General features: G+C 35.5%; 1 protein-coding gene across 1 annotated transcript in view; it reads left to right on the forward strand.

The window, feature by feature from the left end:
• Positions 1 to 20,507, forward strand: part of DSG1 (desmoglein 1) — a 35,312-nt gene extending 14,805 nt beyond the window's left edge. The window contains exons 7-15 of the mRNA XM_011933277.1: positions 529 to 663; positions 954 to 1,139; positions 3,271 to 3,530; positions 5,219 to 5,358; positions 6,656 to 6,937; positions 10,474 to 10,607; positions 10,948 to 11,017; positions 12,997 to 13,205; positions 15,567 to 20,507. Of these exons, the coding sequence (XP_011788667.1) occupies positions 529 to 663; positions 954 to 1,139; positions 3,271 to 3,530; positions 5,219 to 5,358; positions 6,656 to 6,937; positions 10,474 to 10,607; positions 10,948 to 11,017; positions 12,997 to 13,205; positions 15,567 to 16,619 (2,469 nt within the window). The 3' untranslated portion in view covers positions 16,620 to 20,507. The remainder of the gene's footprint in view (positions 1 to 528; positions 664 to 953; positions 1,140 to 3,270; positions 3,531 to 5,218; positions 5,359 to 6,655; positions 6,938 to 10,473; positions 10,608 to 10,947; positions 11,018 to 12,996; positions 13,206 to 15,566) is intronic.
• The last annotated feature ends 468 nt before the right edge of the window (positions 20,508 to 20,975 follow it).

Genomic DNA, 20,975 nt, shown 5'->3' on the forward strand with positions numbered 1-20,975 from the left:
ACATTTTTGCATAAGTCAAAGAAAGCCTCCATAGCTTTTACCAGCTTCTAGAAATGTAAGCACCATTGAATAGAGTCAAGAATAGATACATCACCAATAACTCCATTGCCACAACCCACTACCTCCCAAAACACAAATCTATGTTACCTCTCTATATGCTTCTTGCACGCTCGGGGCTGATTATTTAGGTTATGAAATTTTCATGCCATAAACTTTTGGTAAACTTACTCTCTCTCCTTGAGATCATTCTGGTTTGTTTTACCCTTTATAAACTTTTTCAACGTCTGGGCATATTATTATTAATAAGAAATGAAGCCTTTTAAAAAGTGTTGCATCATTTAAATAATGCATGATAAGCATTATTGGGAATAATCACATGAAACCTGTGGATTTTCCATATTCTGTGTTAACCCTCCCTCTATGGTAGATTTATGTAATTGTTGAGCCAACATTTCAAAGAACTTTACATAAGACAAAGTAAAGGCCGTCTATGTCAAGTGTGATATTGCTTGTAATATGTATTTTTAGCAATACGGCCAGTATTCTCTTGCTGTAAGAGGCTCTGACCGAGATGGCGGGGCAGATGGCATGTCAGCGGAATGTGAGTGCAACATTAAAATCCTCGATGTCAATGATAACATCCCTTACATGGAACAGTCTTCAGTAAGTATTTGTTCTTGGAATTAATAACTCTAAATTCACTATATTCTAAAACATGTATGAACAATTCTGCTTAAAGAGGCCCATGTTATGTTTATTGACATACAACCCAACTGTAGACATATACCTTTTTCTTGTGTTTATGCAAGAATAGATGGATTTAAGCAATGAAAAATGAGATGAAAACCACAGCTATCTTTTCTAAATAATGAAGTTATCAACATTGCAATATAACCTACTATAGTTCTCTCTTTCACACAGTTTGTGCTAAGAGTTTTCACTTCTTGTTTCAGTATACCATAGCTATTGAAGAAAATACTCTAAATTCAAATTTACTCCAGATTAGAGTAATTGATTTGGATGAAGAGTTCTCAGCTAACTGGATGGCAGTAATTTTCTTTATCTCTGGAAATGAAGGAAATTGGTTTGAAATAGAAATGAATGAAAGAACAAATGTGGGAATTTTAAAGGTTGTTAAGGTATGGTGTAATTATCCTAAATATTTTGTTTTCTTAATCTTTTTTCAAAATGTTAAACTTAAAATAAAATGATGCTAACATTTCACAAACTTGACTTAGTGAAAGAATAAAAATTACTGTGTTTTAAATTTATATATAACATAGAGCTTTTTAGTATAGTCTCTCTGCTTATAATCATTTTTAAAAAACAGGCATTGAATTTTAACTTAAAACATTTTGTCAATACATTACTCCCAAATAGATCATATAAACTGAAAACACCTTAAAAATAATATATTTTGTGCTTACAACAAAGTATAATTAATCCTTAAGGTTAATGTTTTAAGAATTTTTTAAAAACATATTTAATAGGGGCTTTAAAACTGTGTCCATGTCAACATTGTAAGTCAATTATTACACATGTGGAATATCCATCATGTAAATAAAAACGTGTTTATTCCTCCAGTGTGTTTTCATAAAGTTTAAATTAAATTACTATAAATGTAGAATTATCATACTCCCATCTCACTGTGGCTGCTGATCAAGGCTTATTAGGAACACAGATATACTGGAAATTTGGTCCAAGTCAACTGGTCCAGAACAACTGAATGCTCTTATGTCCTCCCCATATTAATGGTCCACATTTACCTGCAGTAAAATGTCATGAGATGTGAGAAAAAAAATTTGCCTCCTAGGAAGCTGATAGTCAAGTTTCTCCCTGTGCTACACAACTTGCAGAGTCCATTTTTAAAATCTACAACAGCTGTGCACGGATTGTATGTGTTTCATGCAATATGTATTTTCATGGTAAAATATAATCCTTATTTAACTATTTTCTTTTCGGAATAGGCCTGGAAAACAGACTCTCAAACAACTCTGTCCCCATAAGAATCTGTGACTTTTTGCCTCCTGTGTCTTCTTAAAGTGTCACCATGCCTACAGCTTATATTTAACTTGAGACAGTGTGCAGGTGCTTTAGTTTATCCCTCAAAGCATCCCTGCAAATTAGGTTATATTATTTCCATACTGCAGATAAAGACATTGAGGCTCCAAGAGAGCACAGAACCTGCGTAAGTTCTCATAGCTAGTAAGTAGTACAGCCAACATTTAAACCTAGTTTTCTCTAGATAATGACGCTCACATTCTTCCCATGATACTATTTAGGATTCAATACTGGGGAAATTGGAGTCTAATCTATTTTGCCCCAACTATTATATTATTTAGAAAATTATTCAATCTATCCATCCTCAATATCTCTATCTGTAAAATGGGAATGATAATCGTTTGCCCAGAGATATCTTTTACTAAATCCTTTGTTATAGCTACATACATATATATATTATGTGTGTGTAATGGATATATACATTTGATTTTACAGCCATTCTTTGAACTGCAAATAAAACCAACATTAGAACAAAGATTCAAAATTTTAGCTAAATAAGAGAGCTCAATGCGTGAATCTCTATTTTTATCTAAATTACTCTTGTGAAATTTTAGAAAAATATATTTGGTATATATGGGCCTAATGGCATAATTGTTTGTGGATTTTATGTGTTGTGGATATTCATATCATTTTTCATAAAGAAAATCACTACTTGATTATTTTATGAGATAAATATTTCCTAGAACAAGTTGAAGAAAATATTTATTTATAGTATATATATTACATTATATTATCTGATTTGTTCAAAGAGTCACACTTACAGATGCGAAATTTCTTCTAAATAGTTCTTATGGATAAAACCATTCAAATGATTGAAACCCTAATATATTTGACCCATACTGTGTAATAAATAGCTACTTTCTGAAAAACGTAAAATGATTGAAGGTAAGATAAATTGTCTTTGCACTAAAAAATACATAAATTTGACTATCCATATTATTTTAAGTTTTTAATCTGTTTGGTGTACAATTAGAGCTCGTGTCATACGTTTGCAACTTTTCAACAATGAATCTAGGGCAATTGAATTGTTTCTTACTTTATTTGCACAAATTTACGTCAGTTAAAGATTAAAAATTGTGTATTTGTGTGCATTTATGTTTCATAAAAGAAAGAGAATCATATTTTTTTTTGCTATTATCAAAGGATTTCTCTTTCACCTGGAACGTTTTCTCTTCTTATACTAAAACTATTTTACTCTGTATTTTCTAGCCCTTAGATTATGAAGCTATGCAGAATCTGCAACTTAGTATTGGTGTCAAAAATAAAGCTGAATTTCATCATTCGATTATGTCTCAGTATAAACTGACAGCAACTGCAGTTACTGTGACTGTGTTAAATGTAATTGAAGGCCCAGTGTTTCGTCCAGGTTCAAAGACATATGTTGTAACTGGTAATATGGGATCAAATGATAAAGTGGGAGAGTTTGTAGCTATTGACTTGGACACAGGTAGACCTTCAACAACTGTTAGGTAAGAGTGAGATTTTCAACTCATTTTCCTTACATACTGAACTTAAGTACATATGTTCTTTTTATACATTATAAGTATCTGAGTTAAAGTACTTTTCATTATTTTTGAAACTATCATTTAATTGTAAAAAGTACTATAAACTGTTCATCTAAAATGTTTAACTTAAGAAAATGTAAAAATTCATGCAAGATGTAAGATGTTAAATTGTAAAGATGTGATATGTGAAAATAATACATCTCAAAAGTAGTGACACTCCTGTATTTCTGTATCTTACTGATCAATTAGCTGATTACCATAGGCCATGATTGGTCCCTCAGAAGAGTTTATGGAATGATTCTCCAATTGCAAATCTGCCCAGCTTTAAATCAGTTAGGTTTTGTTAGCTCATTTCAATTATATTCTTCACTTTATTCAGCATTCAATATTGGTCAATAATGCTGGTATGAAAAATTAGTTATATTAAGGAAAACTATGCCATGTCATTTTTTAAAACTATATATGCAAATATTTCTACCAAGTCACAAAAGAAAATCTGTGCGTGTACATGTACCTGTGTTTGCACATGTGACTGTGACAAGGAGAATGGGAGAAGCACTTTACCCATGCATTTTTTGTTGTTTGGGGTTTGTTTGTTTGTTTGTTTGTTTGTTGAGACGGAGTTTCACTCTGTCACCCAGGCTGGAGTGCAGTGGTTCGATCCGAGTTCACTGCCACCTCCGCCTACCTGGCTCAAGCGATTCTCCTCCCTCAGCCTCCCAAGTAGCTGGAATTACAGGCACCTGCTACCACACCCGGCTATTTTTGTTTTAGTAGAGAAGGGATTTCACCATGTTGGCCAAGTCAGTCTCGAACTCCAGAGCTCAGGTGATCCACCCTCCTCGGCCTCCCAAAGTGCTGGGATTACAGGCTTGAGCCACAGCACTCAGCCCACCCATGTGTTTTAAAAGTTCTTTCTTGGTGTTCTCCTCACATAGTGTGAGTAGTGCTGTTAGAGGTCCTGTCACACTGTACTCTGTTGCTGATGAGCTCTCTTGTACCCCACAGGAGTGAATTCACTGAAGGTAGACCCAACCCAGAGCTTAGCAGAATGCCAGAGACAGAGACAGAATTACCTGACCAGTGTTTGTTTCACAAATAGTAGATGAGAAGAAAAACATGGAAGTCAAAGATGAGAAGAGAATAGAATAGAGGCTCAAGGCAAGGCCATATTTTGGAATTCAAAAGAGGTCTTGCCAAGTTCTAGTGCATACGGGGAGGAGGAGTGGAAACAGGGGGGAAGTGCAGGCCAAGCTGATGCAATAACTTCTTTGTAAAAGAATAGTTTAGAATTAGGAGCAGCCCAGGAAATCCTAGGATCTGGGTCTTCTGTAATAGTTCTGCTGCTACCTAAATCAAATGAAAATGAGACTGCAAGCATCAAAGGATTATTCTGACATCCAACTGGGCATAAAAGGACACTCCATCAGAAATGGGTGCTCAGTAATTTTTTTTTCTTAAATGTAAATCTGGATGTACCCCTGAGTGGCCCCATATAGCTAAGCCTGCCCTGAAAAAAAATGAAGTCTCTAATAATTGGAAACTATATCTAGGGGTTACAACTACTCACTGAAAAAAAAAATACATTTTAAATTAAAATTTCTTTTTTTAGATAGCTGACATTAATCTGTATCATTTTCTCTCAAATACAGATATGTAATGGGAAATAATCCAGCTGATCTGCTAGCTGTCGATTCAAGAACAGGCAAAATCACTTTGAAAAATAAAGTTACCAGGGAACAGTATAACATGCTTGGAGGAAAATACCAAGGAACGATTCTCTCTATAGATGGTAAGAAATCAATTGACATTTTTATCTTTTCTAGAGAAAGTTGTATATACCTTAAGATAATAAAATTTTAATTATCGCATTTTAAAGTAACCCCTTTCCAACAAAAATTGTCACATTGGGCATTATAGACTCATATCTTTAACAACTTGAGGCAGTATAATTTAGTAGCTAAGATCGTGAGTCCTGAAATAAGGCTAGATTTGTGTCTTCTACCATCACTTACTAGCTATAGAATCTTAGAGAAGTTATTTAATCCATCTATAGCTGTTGTCTCTTTTTTAAAATGGAACAATAACAATATAGGTTTAGAAGGATGTGATGATAATGATAAAAATAGCAACAAAAACAAAACAGCAGGATTAGCATAGTTGAGCTGAAAGGACATGGGCTTTGATATCATATAGACTGGATTTAAACGTATTTCTGTTATATTCCAGAAATGTTTTTATTCACTTATTTAGAAAGTGTATAATTGAGTCCTAACTAAATGTCAGCCATTGTGCCAGATTCTAGGGTTACATCAATTAATAAAGTCAGACAACTGAGCTCACACCTATGTAATAAAGATTACAAAAACAACCTCAAATTATTCCCATATTTTTGCTGAATAATTCCACTTTCAATAATCTTAGGAAAAGTTTAAATATAACAAGCTGAATGCACAAGATGTTAATTACAGCACTAATAATTAAATATTGGCATCAATAATAGGCAACTGGGTAAGTAAACCATGGTCCATTTGATATAAAAGTATATAACCATCAGGAACTATGTTAATAAAAAGTTTATTAAAATACAAAAGAATACTTATAGCTTAAAGTAAAAAAAATGGAATGAACCATATGATCACATCAGTGTAACATAAATAATAAGCAACCATTAGGCATTATAATTAAGGACAAAAGACCATTTTTTAAAATCTCAGCGAGGGTTGTCCTTGGGTGCTGCTACCATGAATTTGGTTTCTGGTTTTGTTTTGCTTCTTTCTGTAATTCTATACTTTTCAAATGATATATAATATCCAAATTATATATAATGTCCAATTATAAATAATATCCAAATGTAAAGAAATAATCCAATAAATAGTATTACTATGACTAATAGTTATAATAATAATATAATAATTTAGTTGATTTTTAAAACCGAGTCAAAAACAAGGGATGATTTGGCAAGTGAGGAGAAACTATGGGAATAAAGACATTGAAATAAATATTGATGTAAAAAATAATTCAGTATTGTCCAACCATTACTACACTAAATATCTAAAATATTTCTTCCATTATGAACGTTATTACAGATGCTCTTCAAAGAACTTGCACTGGTACAATTAATATTAATATTCAAAATGTTGATGGAGATGACAGGACTAATACACAGGCGAGCACTGAAGTTACCAATACTGGCAGAGAAGAAAGTACTTCTTCCACTGACTATGAAACCAGCACAAGTTCTGGTGTCTCCCAGCAACCAAATTCTAATGGAAACCAAAACGGAGGACGCGTCCCATTGTTCGCAGACAATGTGCATTTCGGTCCTGCTGGCATTGGACTGCTCATCATGGGGTTCTTGGTCTTAGGATGTGAGTACTTTAGCAAATCCGATGCATATGTGTCCCCCAAACACTGGTGGGGGAAGAGATACGCTTTCTCATTCTTTGATAAAACGTATTTTACAAACTCTCATTTTGTGCAATTATAAAGAAATTTCTACGCTTGGCACTGGGTTTACAAGGTGAAAAAAATTAAACTTCTTGACCCCTTACAGGACTGTGGAGGATAAAAACTTATTTGCAATAAGTCTCAATGTAATGGGGAAATGCCATAACAAGCAATAGCTCAAATTGCTATTGCAGTGAAGAAGACAACCAGAAAAGGCTACAGAGGGGGCCGGGTGTGGTGGCTCACGCCCGTGATCCCAGAACTTTGAGAGGCCAAGGCGGGCAGATCACTTGAGGTCAGAAGTTCAAGACCAGCCTGGCCAACATGGTGAAACCCACGTCTCTACTAAAAATACAAAAATGAGCCAGGTATGGTGGCAGGTGCCTCTAAGCCCAGCTACTCAAGAGGCTTAGGCGGGAGAATTGCTTGAACCCAGGAGGCAGGGGTTTAGTCAAAAAAGAGAAAAGAAAGGAAGAAAGAAAGAAAGACAGACAGACAGAAAGAAAGGGAGAGAGAAAGGGAGAGAGAGGAAGGAAGGAAGAAAGGAAAGAAAGAGATAGAAAGAAAGAGAGAAAGGGAGAGAGAGGAAGGAAGGAAGGAAGGCAGGCAGGCAGGCTACAGGGAAAGAGTAAACTCTGAGTTGCATTTTAAAAGATGAATAAGAGTTAGGCTGATGGACCAGAGAAAGGGAACACAATACAAGGGGAAAAAAACTATGTGCAAAAACCCAAAAGAATGAGAGTGCAAGGTACTGCAATGAAGAACTCCAATGTGCAAGAAATAAAATAAGTGCGTGACAGCATGGTGAAAGTTTAGACTAAAAGATAGGCAGGTCTCAAAGAGATATTATTTATACTAACACTGCGTAGTATTAATAAAAGAGGAGTCAAATAGACCTAGGGTTAAACTCTGGTTTCTAAGCCTAATTGTCTGATTCTTCCGAAGGTCACCTAACCTTTCTGAGCCTTGTTTTTGTCATGTATGAAATAATACTTACCTTAAAACAATGCTTTGATGATGAAAAAGAAGTACCACACATGAAGCATTTAGCGTGTTCTATGGCCACTAGGGTAGCACTAGTCAAAGGTCTAGCCATAAAGGTAGAATACGGTGGATTCTCCAGGTGGTCTTTAACATTACCTTGAATGATGATAGAAATTAGAGCAAGATAAACCACATGGCACAGTCTTTGAGAAATGAGAACAGGACCTCTAAAGTAAGTAGGTTGTAGTCTGCACATTACAATTAAATTAATGCAAACATTGTCATTTTCAAATGTGGAATCAAAATCTTAATGTCAGAAGGTACCTCAGATATTTAAATCAAACGCACACACAAAATATAAAGTCAGAGTACTTACATGCAAAACATTTTTTCTACTTTCATTTTTCTTTGCACATGAACAGCGACAGATATTTTTTGCTACATTTATTTGTGAACTGGGTTTTCTCTGATTTTAAACAACTCATTTTTTTTTTGAAGTTTTCATCAACGTTGGACTCATCTGAACAAGTCTGGTCATGGTGATAACACAGCTTAAAGCTGGAGTTCTTTTTCCAAAATTTAAAACATATTTCCAAAAAAATGAAATTTCTACATTGACAAATAAGAGTTTATTCTTATTGGCTCAAGATTAATTGAAGTAATAACTAGGAAAATTTCTATGAAACAGGGAAAAGGGAAAGAGAGAAAGAAAAAAGCATTCTCATCAAAATGAACCAAGACAGGAAGAAGGCAAAAATGCTAGTGAAGTTGCAGAATATAACATAAAATACATATGAAAAGAGTTCATTCTCTATTTGTTATGCATATTGATTACAACTTACATTGCAAAATGTTTAAATTTAATACTTCATAAGAGCAACTTAATTACCCAACTGCTGATTTTCACTACTGTAAATAATACCTGACTTTCATGTTGAGATTTTTGTTTTTTGGTTTTTTTTTTTTTGAGATTGAGTCTCGCTCTGTTGCCCAGGCTGGAGTGCAGTGGTGCAATCTCGGCTCACTGTAACCTTCGCCTCCCAGGTTCAAGCGATTCTCCTGCCTCAGCCTCCTGAGTAGCTGGGACTACCCGCATGCACCACCACACCTGGTTAATTTTTGTATTTTTATTAGAGACGGGGTTTCACCACATTGGCTGGGATGGTCTCGACCTCCTGACCTCGTGATCCACCTGCTTTGGCCTCTCATGGTACTGGGATTACAGGCATGAGCCACCGTGGCCGGCCTGAGTTGGTTTTTTATATTCCTGACTACCTCTGGGTACGGTAGTTAATAAAAGATTTACAAATTATATGTGGGCCTTAGAGTCATCATTACCTGTAGACCCAAAGTTTCCTCTAGTAGATTTTCAGAAAACCAACACATGGGCTTCTTCTCTTTTTTTCTTTTTTCTTCTCTCCCTCTCTCCCTTATTTCTATCCTTACTATCTTCCTTCCTCCCTAATTTACTTCCTTCTTTTTTCCTTTCCTCCTTCTTCACATTTTTAATTTACAAATTCTTTCTTTCATCCATTTATTCAAAACCATTTACCAAGATTAGATTATATAAGAGGCTGATAATAAATAGAAAAATAAGAAAACTCCACTTGATTAACAACAGAAGACACTGCTAAGTAGCGTGATGTTTTCTATTTGTATAAGAGTTGTTGAAAGAAAAGACACCTGCATAGGGGGAAATAGTAGCCTCATAGAGAATTGTTGGAAGCATGAATAAGATTTTACCGTTGAAATAAAGGCAAGCATATGTGAAAGGAAGAAAATAAAGATATGGAGGAGAGAACACAAAGGATCAACTATATTGCCTGACCTTTCCTCTTTCCTTCTTCTCTCCTTTAATATTTTTCTAAATAATGACATGGAAAGATTAATTGGTTTTAATAATATAATACTATCTGTAAGTTTTTTTTTTTTCTTTTTTTTTTGAGAGAGGGTCTCACTCTGTCACTCAGGCTGGAGTGCAGTGGCACAACCACCACCCACTTCCCAGGTTGAGCAGCCTCAACCTCCCTGGCTCAAGCCATCCTCCCAATTCAGCCTCTGGAGTAGCTAAGATTACAGGCAAAAGCCCCCATGCACGCCTAACTTTTGTATTTTTTGTAGAGATGGAGTTCCACCATGTTGCTCAGGCTTGTCTCAAACTCCTGGACTCTAGCGATCCACCCGCCTCCGCCTCCCAAAGTGCTGGGATTACAGGCGTGAGCCACCATGCCAGGCCCACTATTTATAATTTTTAATACTATAAAACAAACTAAAATTGACTGCAGTCTGATATACAGAAGCTCCCATTTGCTTTGGGCTCTGACCATTATTCAGCTTGTATTCTGAAACTTTCATAATTTTAGAACCAACCGGAATTACATTAGGAATTCAAATTTGACCATAAAAAGTCAGGTTGTTTTGTTTTTCATTTGCACCAAGCGCTAATCTAGTATTACTATCCTTCCACCACCAGTGGTCCCATTTTTGATGATTTGTTGTGATTGTGGAGGTGCTCCTCGTAGTGCAGCTGGCTTTGAGCCTGTTCCTGAATGTTCAGATGGAGCAATTCATTCATGGGCAGTAGAAGGACCACAGCCTGAACCCGGGGTAAGTGCCACATTCTAATAAACAGCCTTTGGTAGTCACTGAAATTCAGTCTTTACACATGAACCAAGATGGCCACCATCACTCACAGTCTATGCTGTTTTTTGTGCTGAGAAAGCTAATGGGGAAAATGAAGAGGAATCAAAAGCACAACAAAATTAGATGGAAGTAACCAGGGAAGGTTTTCTAAGTGAAGTTCAAATTTTCAATGGATTTCAGCATTTCCTAAATAGTTTTTTTTTTTGGAAATCTGAGGTAATTTGAGAATAAACCAAATGTATGACTATAGAAAGATTACAGTCATTGGTCATTACAAATGGCAATGTTGTTTCCTGTCTTTTAGGTTATGACCACTGTCATACCACAAATACCACCTGATAATGCAAATATAATTGAATGCATTGACAACTCAGGTAAGAAAAACAAATTGTTTAACAACTCAAATGATTAGGAAGTCTGTTTTCTCTCTTTGCATATTGTTTTTTGATGATCTTATTTTTCTTCAAAAGTGTTTACATCATTCTTTTTTAAATGAATAATTTGTAAACTAAATGGCAAGGAAAAACCTACAGTAATTATTATTCTTATATGCTGCATTTTAAAAATTTTCCTCAGCCATCAGAGAGTACTTAGAAGATGACCAAATTAGGATCTCTACATATGCAGAAGTACTAAATTGTAACCATGAGTAAGTTTTAGTCAAGATTTTTAATTTAATAGAGCAAATTTCATTAACATACATACACACACATATTTCATACACATATATACACTAATTCAAATTAAAGCACAACCCAACTAAAATAGACCTGTGCTCATTTATTGAGGCTGAAATCTTTATACACAATTAATTTAAGAATTCAAAATTGCTTTGACTTTAGTTGCTTATTATAACAACAAAAAAAATTACACCCATTTTCAGTATCATCACAAATATTACCTAAAACTATTTGTCCAATTTTCTTTAATTCAAAGCAAGTAGATGAAACACTATCAAAATCTTTCAAAGCTCTCAACTGAGATTGTGTGCACGTGGTGGAGTTTCTTGTAGCACATGGGTAAGACTGTACAAATACAACTTGCCTTAAAACAGGAATCTAGACCAGTTCACAGGCAGAAACCAGGGAACAATTAGAATTTCACAGTAAGTGGATAACTACCACTATAATAAAAGAACAATTAAAATAACATCTCATATCTGTGAAAACAGTTGTATCACATTACTTTTCTTAAGGTAAATGATACTATTGGTTAGCTTATTTTTCTCTTAGTCTTTTTAAACAGTAACCATTGTTTTCTACTTTAAACTCTAACAGGCATAGAAATGTGCATAACTTGTAGAACTGGAACTTATTCAAAGAATTGGACACAGTAATCTTTAAATCTATTTCTCCACCTGATTTGTCCATTTTCATTAACAACCCCGATGTCTTCTCACCTCAAAAGCAGAATCTCATTGTTGACTCACATTCACTAACATCAAAACAGTTCTCAAGACTTATCAAATCATCAAATCCATCAGTATTTATCTACACATTTGTTCCCATTAAGTCCACAAACTTTTGCACAGATTTTGAACAAAGCACCACAAGAGTCACCAAGGACAACTGAAGCATGAAAAACACACTGTTCCCAAACTCAAGATCCTTCACGTACTAAAACCAGTGGATACATATCCCACTGACAACATTCATCATTCCATAGCAGTTCCACAGTCCCAGCCATCATTTCATCTCACCTACCTCAAATATTTCTTATTTTTTTAATTTAAAAAAGATGAAACACTTGACAAATTTGTGTATCATCCTGTGCAGGGGCAATGCTAATCTTCTCTGTATAGTTCTAATTTTAGTATATGTGCTACTGAAGCAAGTACCTACCTCAAATACAGTAACAGGCTTTCACTTACTCCTCACATCCAAGTGCAAACCCAAGATTCTTCATGAAAACCTTTCTCCTCACATAGCCATGGCCTCCTTTCTGCAAGCCAGTGGTTCTCATGTCTTTTTCAGGATGTCCTGTGCTTCTAGTTACACATTGGGGCATTCACACTATTTTTTTAACTTTCAGAATTTGAGTATTTTTCTTCCAATTTCCTTCAGGTTGAAATCAAACTCTCTAGGGCATAGATTTTTATAAGTCCTCTGCAGCCTTCACTTCCAGCAGAGAATATAGTAATCTCTCAACAGATAATTATCATATTAACAAATTAATAATATTATTTTGAGCTCAATATTGTATTTATATCTCATTTCTTTATGTATTATCTTTTTATTTCTTTGTTCACAAATGCATACCTAAATGAAAAAATCATGTATTATAAGGCAAGTTGTTAATTTTTTAGTTTGTGATAGACTAAAGAAAATAAACTTAATTTGATCAACACTTTTAGGAGTTTATACAAATGAGTATGGTGGCAGAGAAATGCAAGATCTGGGAGGAGGAGAGAGAATGACAGGATTTGAACTAACAGAGGGAGTTAAAACTTCAGGAATGCCTGAGATATGTCAAGAATACTCTGGAACATTGAGAAGAAATTCTATGAGGGAATGTAGAGAAGGAGGTCTGAATATGAATTTCATGGAAAGCTACTTCTGTCAGGTAAGGTCCCTAGCCACATGTCTTTCTCGCCATCCATGTGCCCGCTGCTCTTCACCCCAAGCTTTCACTAATTCCTAAAGGGGCTTGGGCAAGAGTCTCCTAACTAGATTCTCAGCCTTTGTGTCCAACAATCCATGCTGTTAATTAATTATAGATCTAAAGCTCTGACCTGAGCACTTTACTCCGCAACTTAAGAACAGCCAATGGCTCTCAGCTCTCTTTTGTTCATGGCATGCAATCCAAAGTCCTTAACATGCTAATTAAGATTGTTCACAAAATGAACCCTTCCTCTCGTCTCCAATTACTCCTTGCCATCAACTCCACTTGCTGAGCGCCTTTGCCACAGACTTTTCATCTCCATGCGTTTGCGCATCCTGTGCTTGCATCCTGGAATGCTTGCATCCCACTATGTCTCTCACAAACTCCTACCCATCCTTCAAGACCCAGTCCAAATATCACTCTCCCTCCAAAGTTTTTACGATTAACCCTCTCATCCAAAATAGGAGTAATGTTTTCTCATCTCTATTTCTGCAGTACTTTGTTTACACATTTATAGAACCTATCATTGCTGAAATCTGTCAGTTTATATGTTTACCACCACTTTTAGTGTCTCATCCATATGTTCTCTACATTATATTGCCACTACATAGTTCAGCTCTAGACACAGAGTCAATAGTTAATAAGAGTGGGATGAAGAGCCATAGTCTACTTCCAAAACATTGTAAGAACGAGCTGCAGGTGGTGGGAAGAGCATGAAACCTGGAGAAGCAGCTGCAGGAGAATTAACGTTGCCATTCACAGGAAGAGATGTAATTGTCCATGGTTACACACCATGTGATACTCAACCTTCAGGAAGTTCCTGTCCCTAATACCAACTAGAAAAACATTTCTGTCCTTCTACATTCTGGCCTAAAATGGTTCATTAACTAACTTAGTGGTTGGTTTAAAGAGTGGCTGATATTTTTAAATAAAATATTGGTAAAAGCCTTCAAATAGCGATGGACAGTAATGAGACTTGTTGATAACCATAGGAATACTTATTCATATATACAACAAAATATTTTATATTATATTTTAATAACATAGAAATATCTTCCTTCCACTCTCTGATCAAATATCACTTTATCAGAGACCCCTTCCTTGATTACCCTATCTAAAAGAACAACACCCATCATTTTCTTTTTCTTTACCCTGCATCTGCCACCTCCTGACCATAGGCTTCTGTATTGTCTGTCTCACTCAAACAAAATGTAAGCTCTGTGAGAGAAGAACTGTACCTGGTATTGTTCATTATACATAGCTAAGTTCCAAACACAGAGTGTCTGGCAAATAGCAAAGGCTCAATAACTTTTTTTATATGAATGACACAATGAGTTGGTTTCCTATAAGGTATTTCTGTTAACCTGAAAGTTTACAATCCACTATTATGAACAGCAAAGATGAAACAAAATCATATATGTCTTTGAACTTTTACTTTGAATTTAGAGAGATTATATTTTTTTTAAATGTCTTTGGTCACCTTTAATTTTGTAGAACAGACCCAGAGTCAAATTTTCCTGTTGCTGTGCTGAAAAAGCCATGTTGCAATAAAACTTCACAGAATCATCATATTCACTCCATCTGAAGGAAAGAAACAAAATCCTGAGTGAACTCAACTCAACTATGAACTACCTTTTCCAGTCAAAAAACAAAACAGCACATTTTTATGTCCTTCAAGTTCAGCATTTTTATATACCTCCCTCTAACTTTGTTATAAATAATTCATGTGTTTTTTTGTGTGTATGGTTTTATGTCCAAAGTACACAATTATAAATAAGTCCATCTAAGTAAATTTTTAAAATCACATTATTGGAATTATACTTAAAATAATTTTTGGCCGGGTGCGGTGGCTCAAGCCTGTAATCCCAGCACTTTGGGAGGCCGAGATGGGTGGATCACGAGGTCAGGAGATCGAGACCATCCTGAGCTACATGGTGAAACCCCGTCTCTACTAAAAAAAATACAAAAAACTAGCCGGGCGAGATGGCGGGCGCCTGTAGTCCCAGCTACTCGGGAGGCTGAGGCAGGAGAATGGCGTAAACCCGGGAGGCGGAGCTTGCAGTGAGCCGAGATGGCGCCACTGCACTCCAGCCTGGGCGACAGAGCTAGACTCCGTCTCCAAAAAAAAAAAAAAAAATTTTAACCGAATTATTTCAAATAATTATAAAATGATTTTTAAAGCATCTCTAGTAGATGTTAGAATCTTGTTTTATTTCATTCCTCTTTGGAAATGCTCTGGAAGAAAAACTAATGATAAAGGCTGTTTTATTATTGCTAAGTATGCATTTATAATTTCATTTTCTCTTTCTCCTATAAATTCAGAAAGCATATGCTTATGCAGATGAAGATGAAGGACGCCCATCCAATGACTGTTTGCTCATATATGACATCGAAGGTGTAGGTTCCCCTGCTGGCTCTGTGGGTTGCTGTAGCTTCATTGGAGAAGATCCGGATGACAGCTTCTTGGATACTCTGGGACCTAAATTTAAGAAGTTGGCAGACATCAGCCTAGGAAAAGAAATTGAATCATATCCAGACCCTGATCCTTTTTGGCCACCCCAAAGCACTGAACCAGTTTGCCTTCCTCAGGAAACAGAGCCCATTGTTAGTGGACACCCACCAATCTCCCCACATTTCGGCACTACCACAGTAATTTCTGAGAGCACCTATCCCTCGGGACCTGGTGCGCAGCACCCTAAGCCTATTCTCGATCCTCTGGGCTATGGTAATGTCACTGTGACCGAGTCTTACACCACCTCTGACACTCTGAAGCCCTCTGTGCACTTTCACGATAACCGACAAGCATCAAACGTGGTGGTGACAGAGAGAGTGGTCGGCCCAATCTCTGGCACTGATTTGCACGGAATGTTAGAGATGCCTGACTTGCGAGATGGGTCAAATGTTATAGTGACAGAAAGGGTAATAGCACCAAGCTCTAGTCTACCTGCCTCTCTGACTATTCATCATCCTAGAGAGTCTTCAAATGTGGTAGTGACAGAAAGAGTAATCCAACCAACTTCCGGCTTAGGTAGTCTTAGTATGCACCCCGAGTTAACCAATGCCCACAATGTGATTGTGACAGAGAGGGTTGTTTCTGGTGCTGGCGTAACTGGAATTAGTGGCACCACTGGGATCAGCGGTGGCATAGGCAGCAGTGGCCTGGTTGGCACCAGCATGGGTGCTGGGGGTGGGGCCCTGAGTGGAACTGGCATAAGTGGTGGTGGCGTTGGCCTGAGCAGCTTGGGAGGGACAGCCACCATTGGCCACATGAGGAGTTCCTCTGACCATCACTTTAACCAAACCATTGGGTCCGCCTCCCCTAGCACAGCTCGAAGTCGAATCACAAAGTACAGTACCGTGCAATATAGCAAGTAGTCAGGACCCCAGCTCACTTTTTCATAGTCACCGTGGTTTAGATCCAATTCCCACCACTAAAAAACTAACAATGTGATTTATAACGCACAACTTCACGCTCAGGTCATCTAGGAGCAAGGTGAGAAATCACAATGAGAAAATAAACGGAAACACCGCTGCTAGGGGAGAGCTCTCCTTAGCGTTCCTAAACTTTTTTCTTATATTAGGACTAAGGAACTAAAACTTGAGGCAGAGCCTTCTTTGTGCCTGAGTGGCCTGTAGTCTATCTCCAGCATGTAACTGGCCTTACGACGGCAATTGGCATAATTCTCCTTGCTCTGTTTTGCTTTTCCATATAGCTCGAGCAAAATTTAAAAGGAACTAAATATGCAATATGTGTTCATGTCTGTGGGAAAAATCTAAAATGTGTGCCAGATGCCCTCAGTTTCACAGATAACATAAATAAAAATTTTTTTAAAAAAAACATTTTTTTTAAGTTTGACTACATAGTCGAGTCCACAAACCATCAAGCACTCCTCGTTAATTATTGCACTAGATAAAATAAATTTCAAATTAGGAAATGTTTCTAGGAGGAAAATTCCATTAGAGAGTGCCAATAGGATAAGGTTTCTTCAGGGTAAACTAGCAACGCCTGAGCCTGAATCTTAATTTGGGGTCTCAGTTAAATCTCCTGCGGAGTCAAGGATTCTTCTGATTCTAGTTTGTGTTTAGTGATAGATATAATCTTGACGAATATTGCTTACTGGTGAGGTTGAGGACTATCACACTCATCTTTCCCTTTACCACTGTGGTTTTGACTTAAGAAAGCAAAACTTTCTAAGTTTACTTCTTGAATTGAAGCAAGTGAGGCCAGACATGGTTGTCATCACTAGTGGTAAATGACCGTCCAAGTAAGCAAATGGGAACTGAACTGTGTTTTCAGGTTTTGTTTTTAGTACGTGATATTCATTCATATCCAGCTCTTTATTACATAGCTCTGAAGTTAAAATGATTTACTTAGACTGAGCTGTGGACAAAAAAAAAAAAAAAAAAAAGCAGCAGCTTACAGTATGCTTAAGCTTTGGGGAATTTTTTTTGTAAGGGGATTTAAAAAAATGTTTTTAGAACATGTAAAATGTTTAATGGGGAAAGTTGGAAAAGAATTATTTTGTAAAGTAATACCATGCTAATTATTCACTTTTAGCACGTAAAGCAGTGGTTGCTTTAGCACACCTCTGCTGCCCTTTTGCAAGGATCAATCAGGAACCTTTAACAGAGTTGGCAATATTGTATTGGTAAGAGTGAAGTAATAATAGATAGCCTATTCCGCTAGTTTATCTCACCCCCTCATTTTTCTCACTAGTATAAATTTTAAATTCCTGATTTGATTTGTCAATAAGATCTTGGCTTATTTATGCTCTGATTTATAGGTAGTGTCCAAATTTTACAGTATAACATATTTTTCTAGTTTCAAAATTTAGTAATGTCCTATTTATGGTATACCATTTCTGTGTGTTTGCTATATAGTATTACCCAGTTAAAAATCTCTAAAAAGAAAGCATTCTAAGGGAAACGTACATTTACTATTGCATGGTAGAAAAACTTTTTCCTTTCTTAAATACAATGTTACTATAAGCTCACTAAACTGAAACTCTATATGACAAAATAAAATTAGAATAAAAAATTTGCCCTGGAGTTGTGAATTATATACAACTTTTAAAGAATTTACCCCGATTACTCAAATTTCCCAGGAAATTACAAGGCCAAAGAATATTTGACTTCCTACACTGGTCAAAAGGGGATAGGAGTGAATTATTTAACCTAGAGCTGTTTTGCTCTGTATAACAGCAGATAAGGCTAATATTTTAAAGGCCACAGTATACATCTTCTTTTAACTCGTAGAATATGTAAAATTTTGATAGTCTGTAGTATGCCAAATGCAGAGGTATAAATAAAGTCATTCAAAGGGAATCTTTTCTTTTTCTGCCACTTAGGGGGCTACATTAAGGATGGGTAATCTTTCCAGGAATAAAGTCAAAAGGTATTTATTAAAATATACTTGAGTATGCCTGGGCACAGGAGTTTTAAGGAATAGAAATAATTATTAATGAATTAATTAAGTAATTTATTAAAGGGAATGGTAGCTGACCACAGGAAACTTGCTTGCTGTTTTGATATGAAATATCATCACAAACCTTTTCTTAAGACATCTGATATCTTCCCGAGATATTTTTTAGGTTGTCTTGCAAACAACAAAATCGCTGTCTTTAATAACTGTTGCCGTTAAAATCCGATGGTTGTTAAGATCCCCCCAATTTAGTTACATTTGAACTCCTAAACACTGTTAAACGATGGAAAAACAAGAAAAAATATAGCCATATGAGTCATCTATCTTTCTTGGAAGATACTTTCTAACCAAACTTTTCTTCCAGGATTGCACATTGATGGGAAAAACAAGAAAAATTGAAGTATTAGTCATCTATCTTTCTGGGAAGATACTTTCCAACCAATTTTTTCTTTCAGGGTTGCACATTGATTAGTCCTAAATTTTAAAATTACCTTTTTAAGACATCAATGATTTTAACAGTTATTTAAAGGCATGTCATTTTTCAATGAACAAGCTTTGGACAGAACTTCATTCTTCTTTTTAGATATTTACTCTAGATCATATATATCATGTCATAGACCAAGAAGAGATATGGAAATCATTTTATAAGTGAATACTATAATTAGGATTCAAGTTGAGTTTCAGATCAACTTGCTCTTAACAAAATGAAGAAGAAAGAGGTAGTAATTTAATGCTATGTATGTATGGTTTGAAAACAAACCACAATGTTTATAAAATATCTGGCTTTCTAAAGAGGGAGTCTTTAGTGGCAAAAATCAGTGTATTATAAATACTTTACCATTTAATATCAACCAAAATAACATCTCAAGCTAATTTTGATACTGAATTCCAGACACACCTGCTACATATTATTTACTTCTAAGCGTGTTGCCTGATGTAATTCTATTTGCACTGAAAAATCAAAAGAAAAAGTACATATTTAGGCATATTTATATATCTTCATCTAGACATCTGTTCTACATTTGTGCATAAAGTTTTTAGCATCATAATTTTTATTCAAGAAAATGTTCTGACAAAATTTTAATTATATGTCTTCAAAAATTACATTTTTTACTCTAGTAAGTAGATGTTTTTAGTAATCTAGGCAATTTATTTCTGAATTTATACCAATGTTTGATTGTCATGGTACAAAACATATGACACCCTTTGGCTTTTGCTGAAGTTGAAAGGCATTATAATCTTTACCATAAATGCCCATGGCTATTTTGGAAAGACATTTAAAACCCAAAACAAACTTTTAAAAGCATTTGCCCCATTTTTCCATGCCTATTTCATAAATTTCAACTTTTTTTTTTTACAATTTCTGGTATTTTTTAAGACCCATTTCCCATTGTACTAGGATACAGCAGTCCACAGTAGAGTGCTACTCTCCTTGAAATCAAATCTGTCTTCCACTTCCAGATTACTCAGTTTATGTTAGGACAAATCTTGACAAGATCAACCTATTATCCATCAAATAATTTTAAAACAATGTGTAATCTTGTTTAATTGTCTACATTCTCTCCTCAGTTTAGCTGTATTTGAATTGCTAAACACTTTATCATCAAACTGTACCTAGTCTAACTTATTTTTCTTTTGCTATCAGTTTTGCAAGCATTTTAAAATTCTAATATTCATCTCTAGTGGTGTTTAAAACAAGGTTCTCTTATTCAAGTTTCAATATAAATGTTTTTGGATTATTTGGGTGCTAGTTTCTTGCTTGGTTATCTGTTGTTTTTTTTTTAAAGTTGATTTGTAATTTCCAAAGAGTTATGCATAAAGCAATAAAATGATCAATATGCCTACCTTATCTTTTCTGAATTGTAAGCAAGGGGAAGGTTTTAGATGGTAAAACCAAAGTTATCAAATCTAGTTATTATTATCATCCTGTATTGGACGAGAGATAATTCTTTTATTTTCACAATGTTAAAATACGTTTTCATTCTCCATTTCCTAGCTGTCTTTTTTTTAAATGTGTACTGAGGAACCTACTCTCTGGACCACTAATTACAGATGCTAGAGCCCAGTCTTGACCAGGTGGTTAGCCCCACAAATGAGCAGACGATAAAAAGCTGCATTTTTAGTTTTTATTTGATACTTGTAGCATCTTTATACTTTTACCTTTCTTTCTTTCATACTCTGCATTTTTATTTTTGCATACACCAGCATTTTATTTCTTTTAAAGTGACTTTTCTTTTTTGACTTTTAAATCGTACCCTTTCATCTTTACTGAGATGCATCTCCTTTTGTTCTCCAATGCCACTTCCAGA

The sequence above is a fragment of the Colobus angolensis genome, unplaced genomic scaffold, assembly GCF_000951035.1.
Source record: "Colobus angolensis palliatus isolate OR3802 unplaced genomic scaffold, Cang.pa_1.0 Scaffold125, whole genome shotgun sequence".
In the NCBI taxonomy this organism is placed as follows: domain Eukaryota; kingdom Metazoa; phylum Chordata; class Mammalia; order Primates; family Cercopithecidae; genus Colobus; species Colobus angolensis.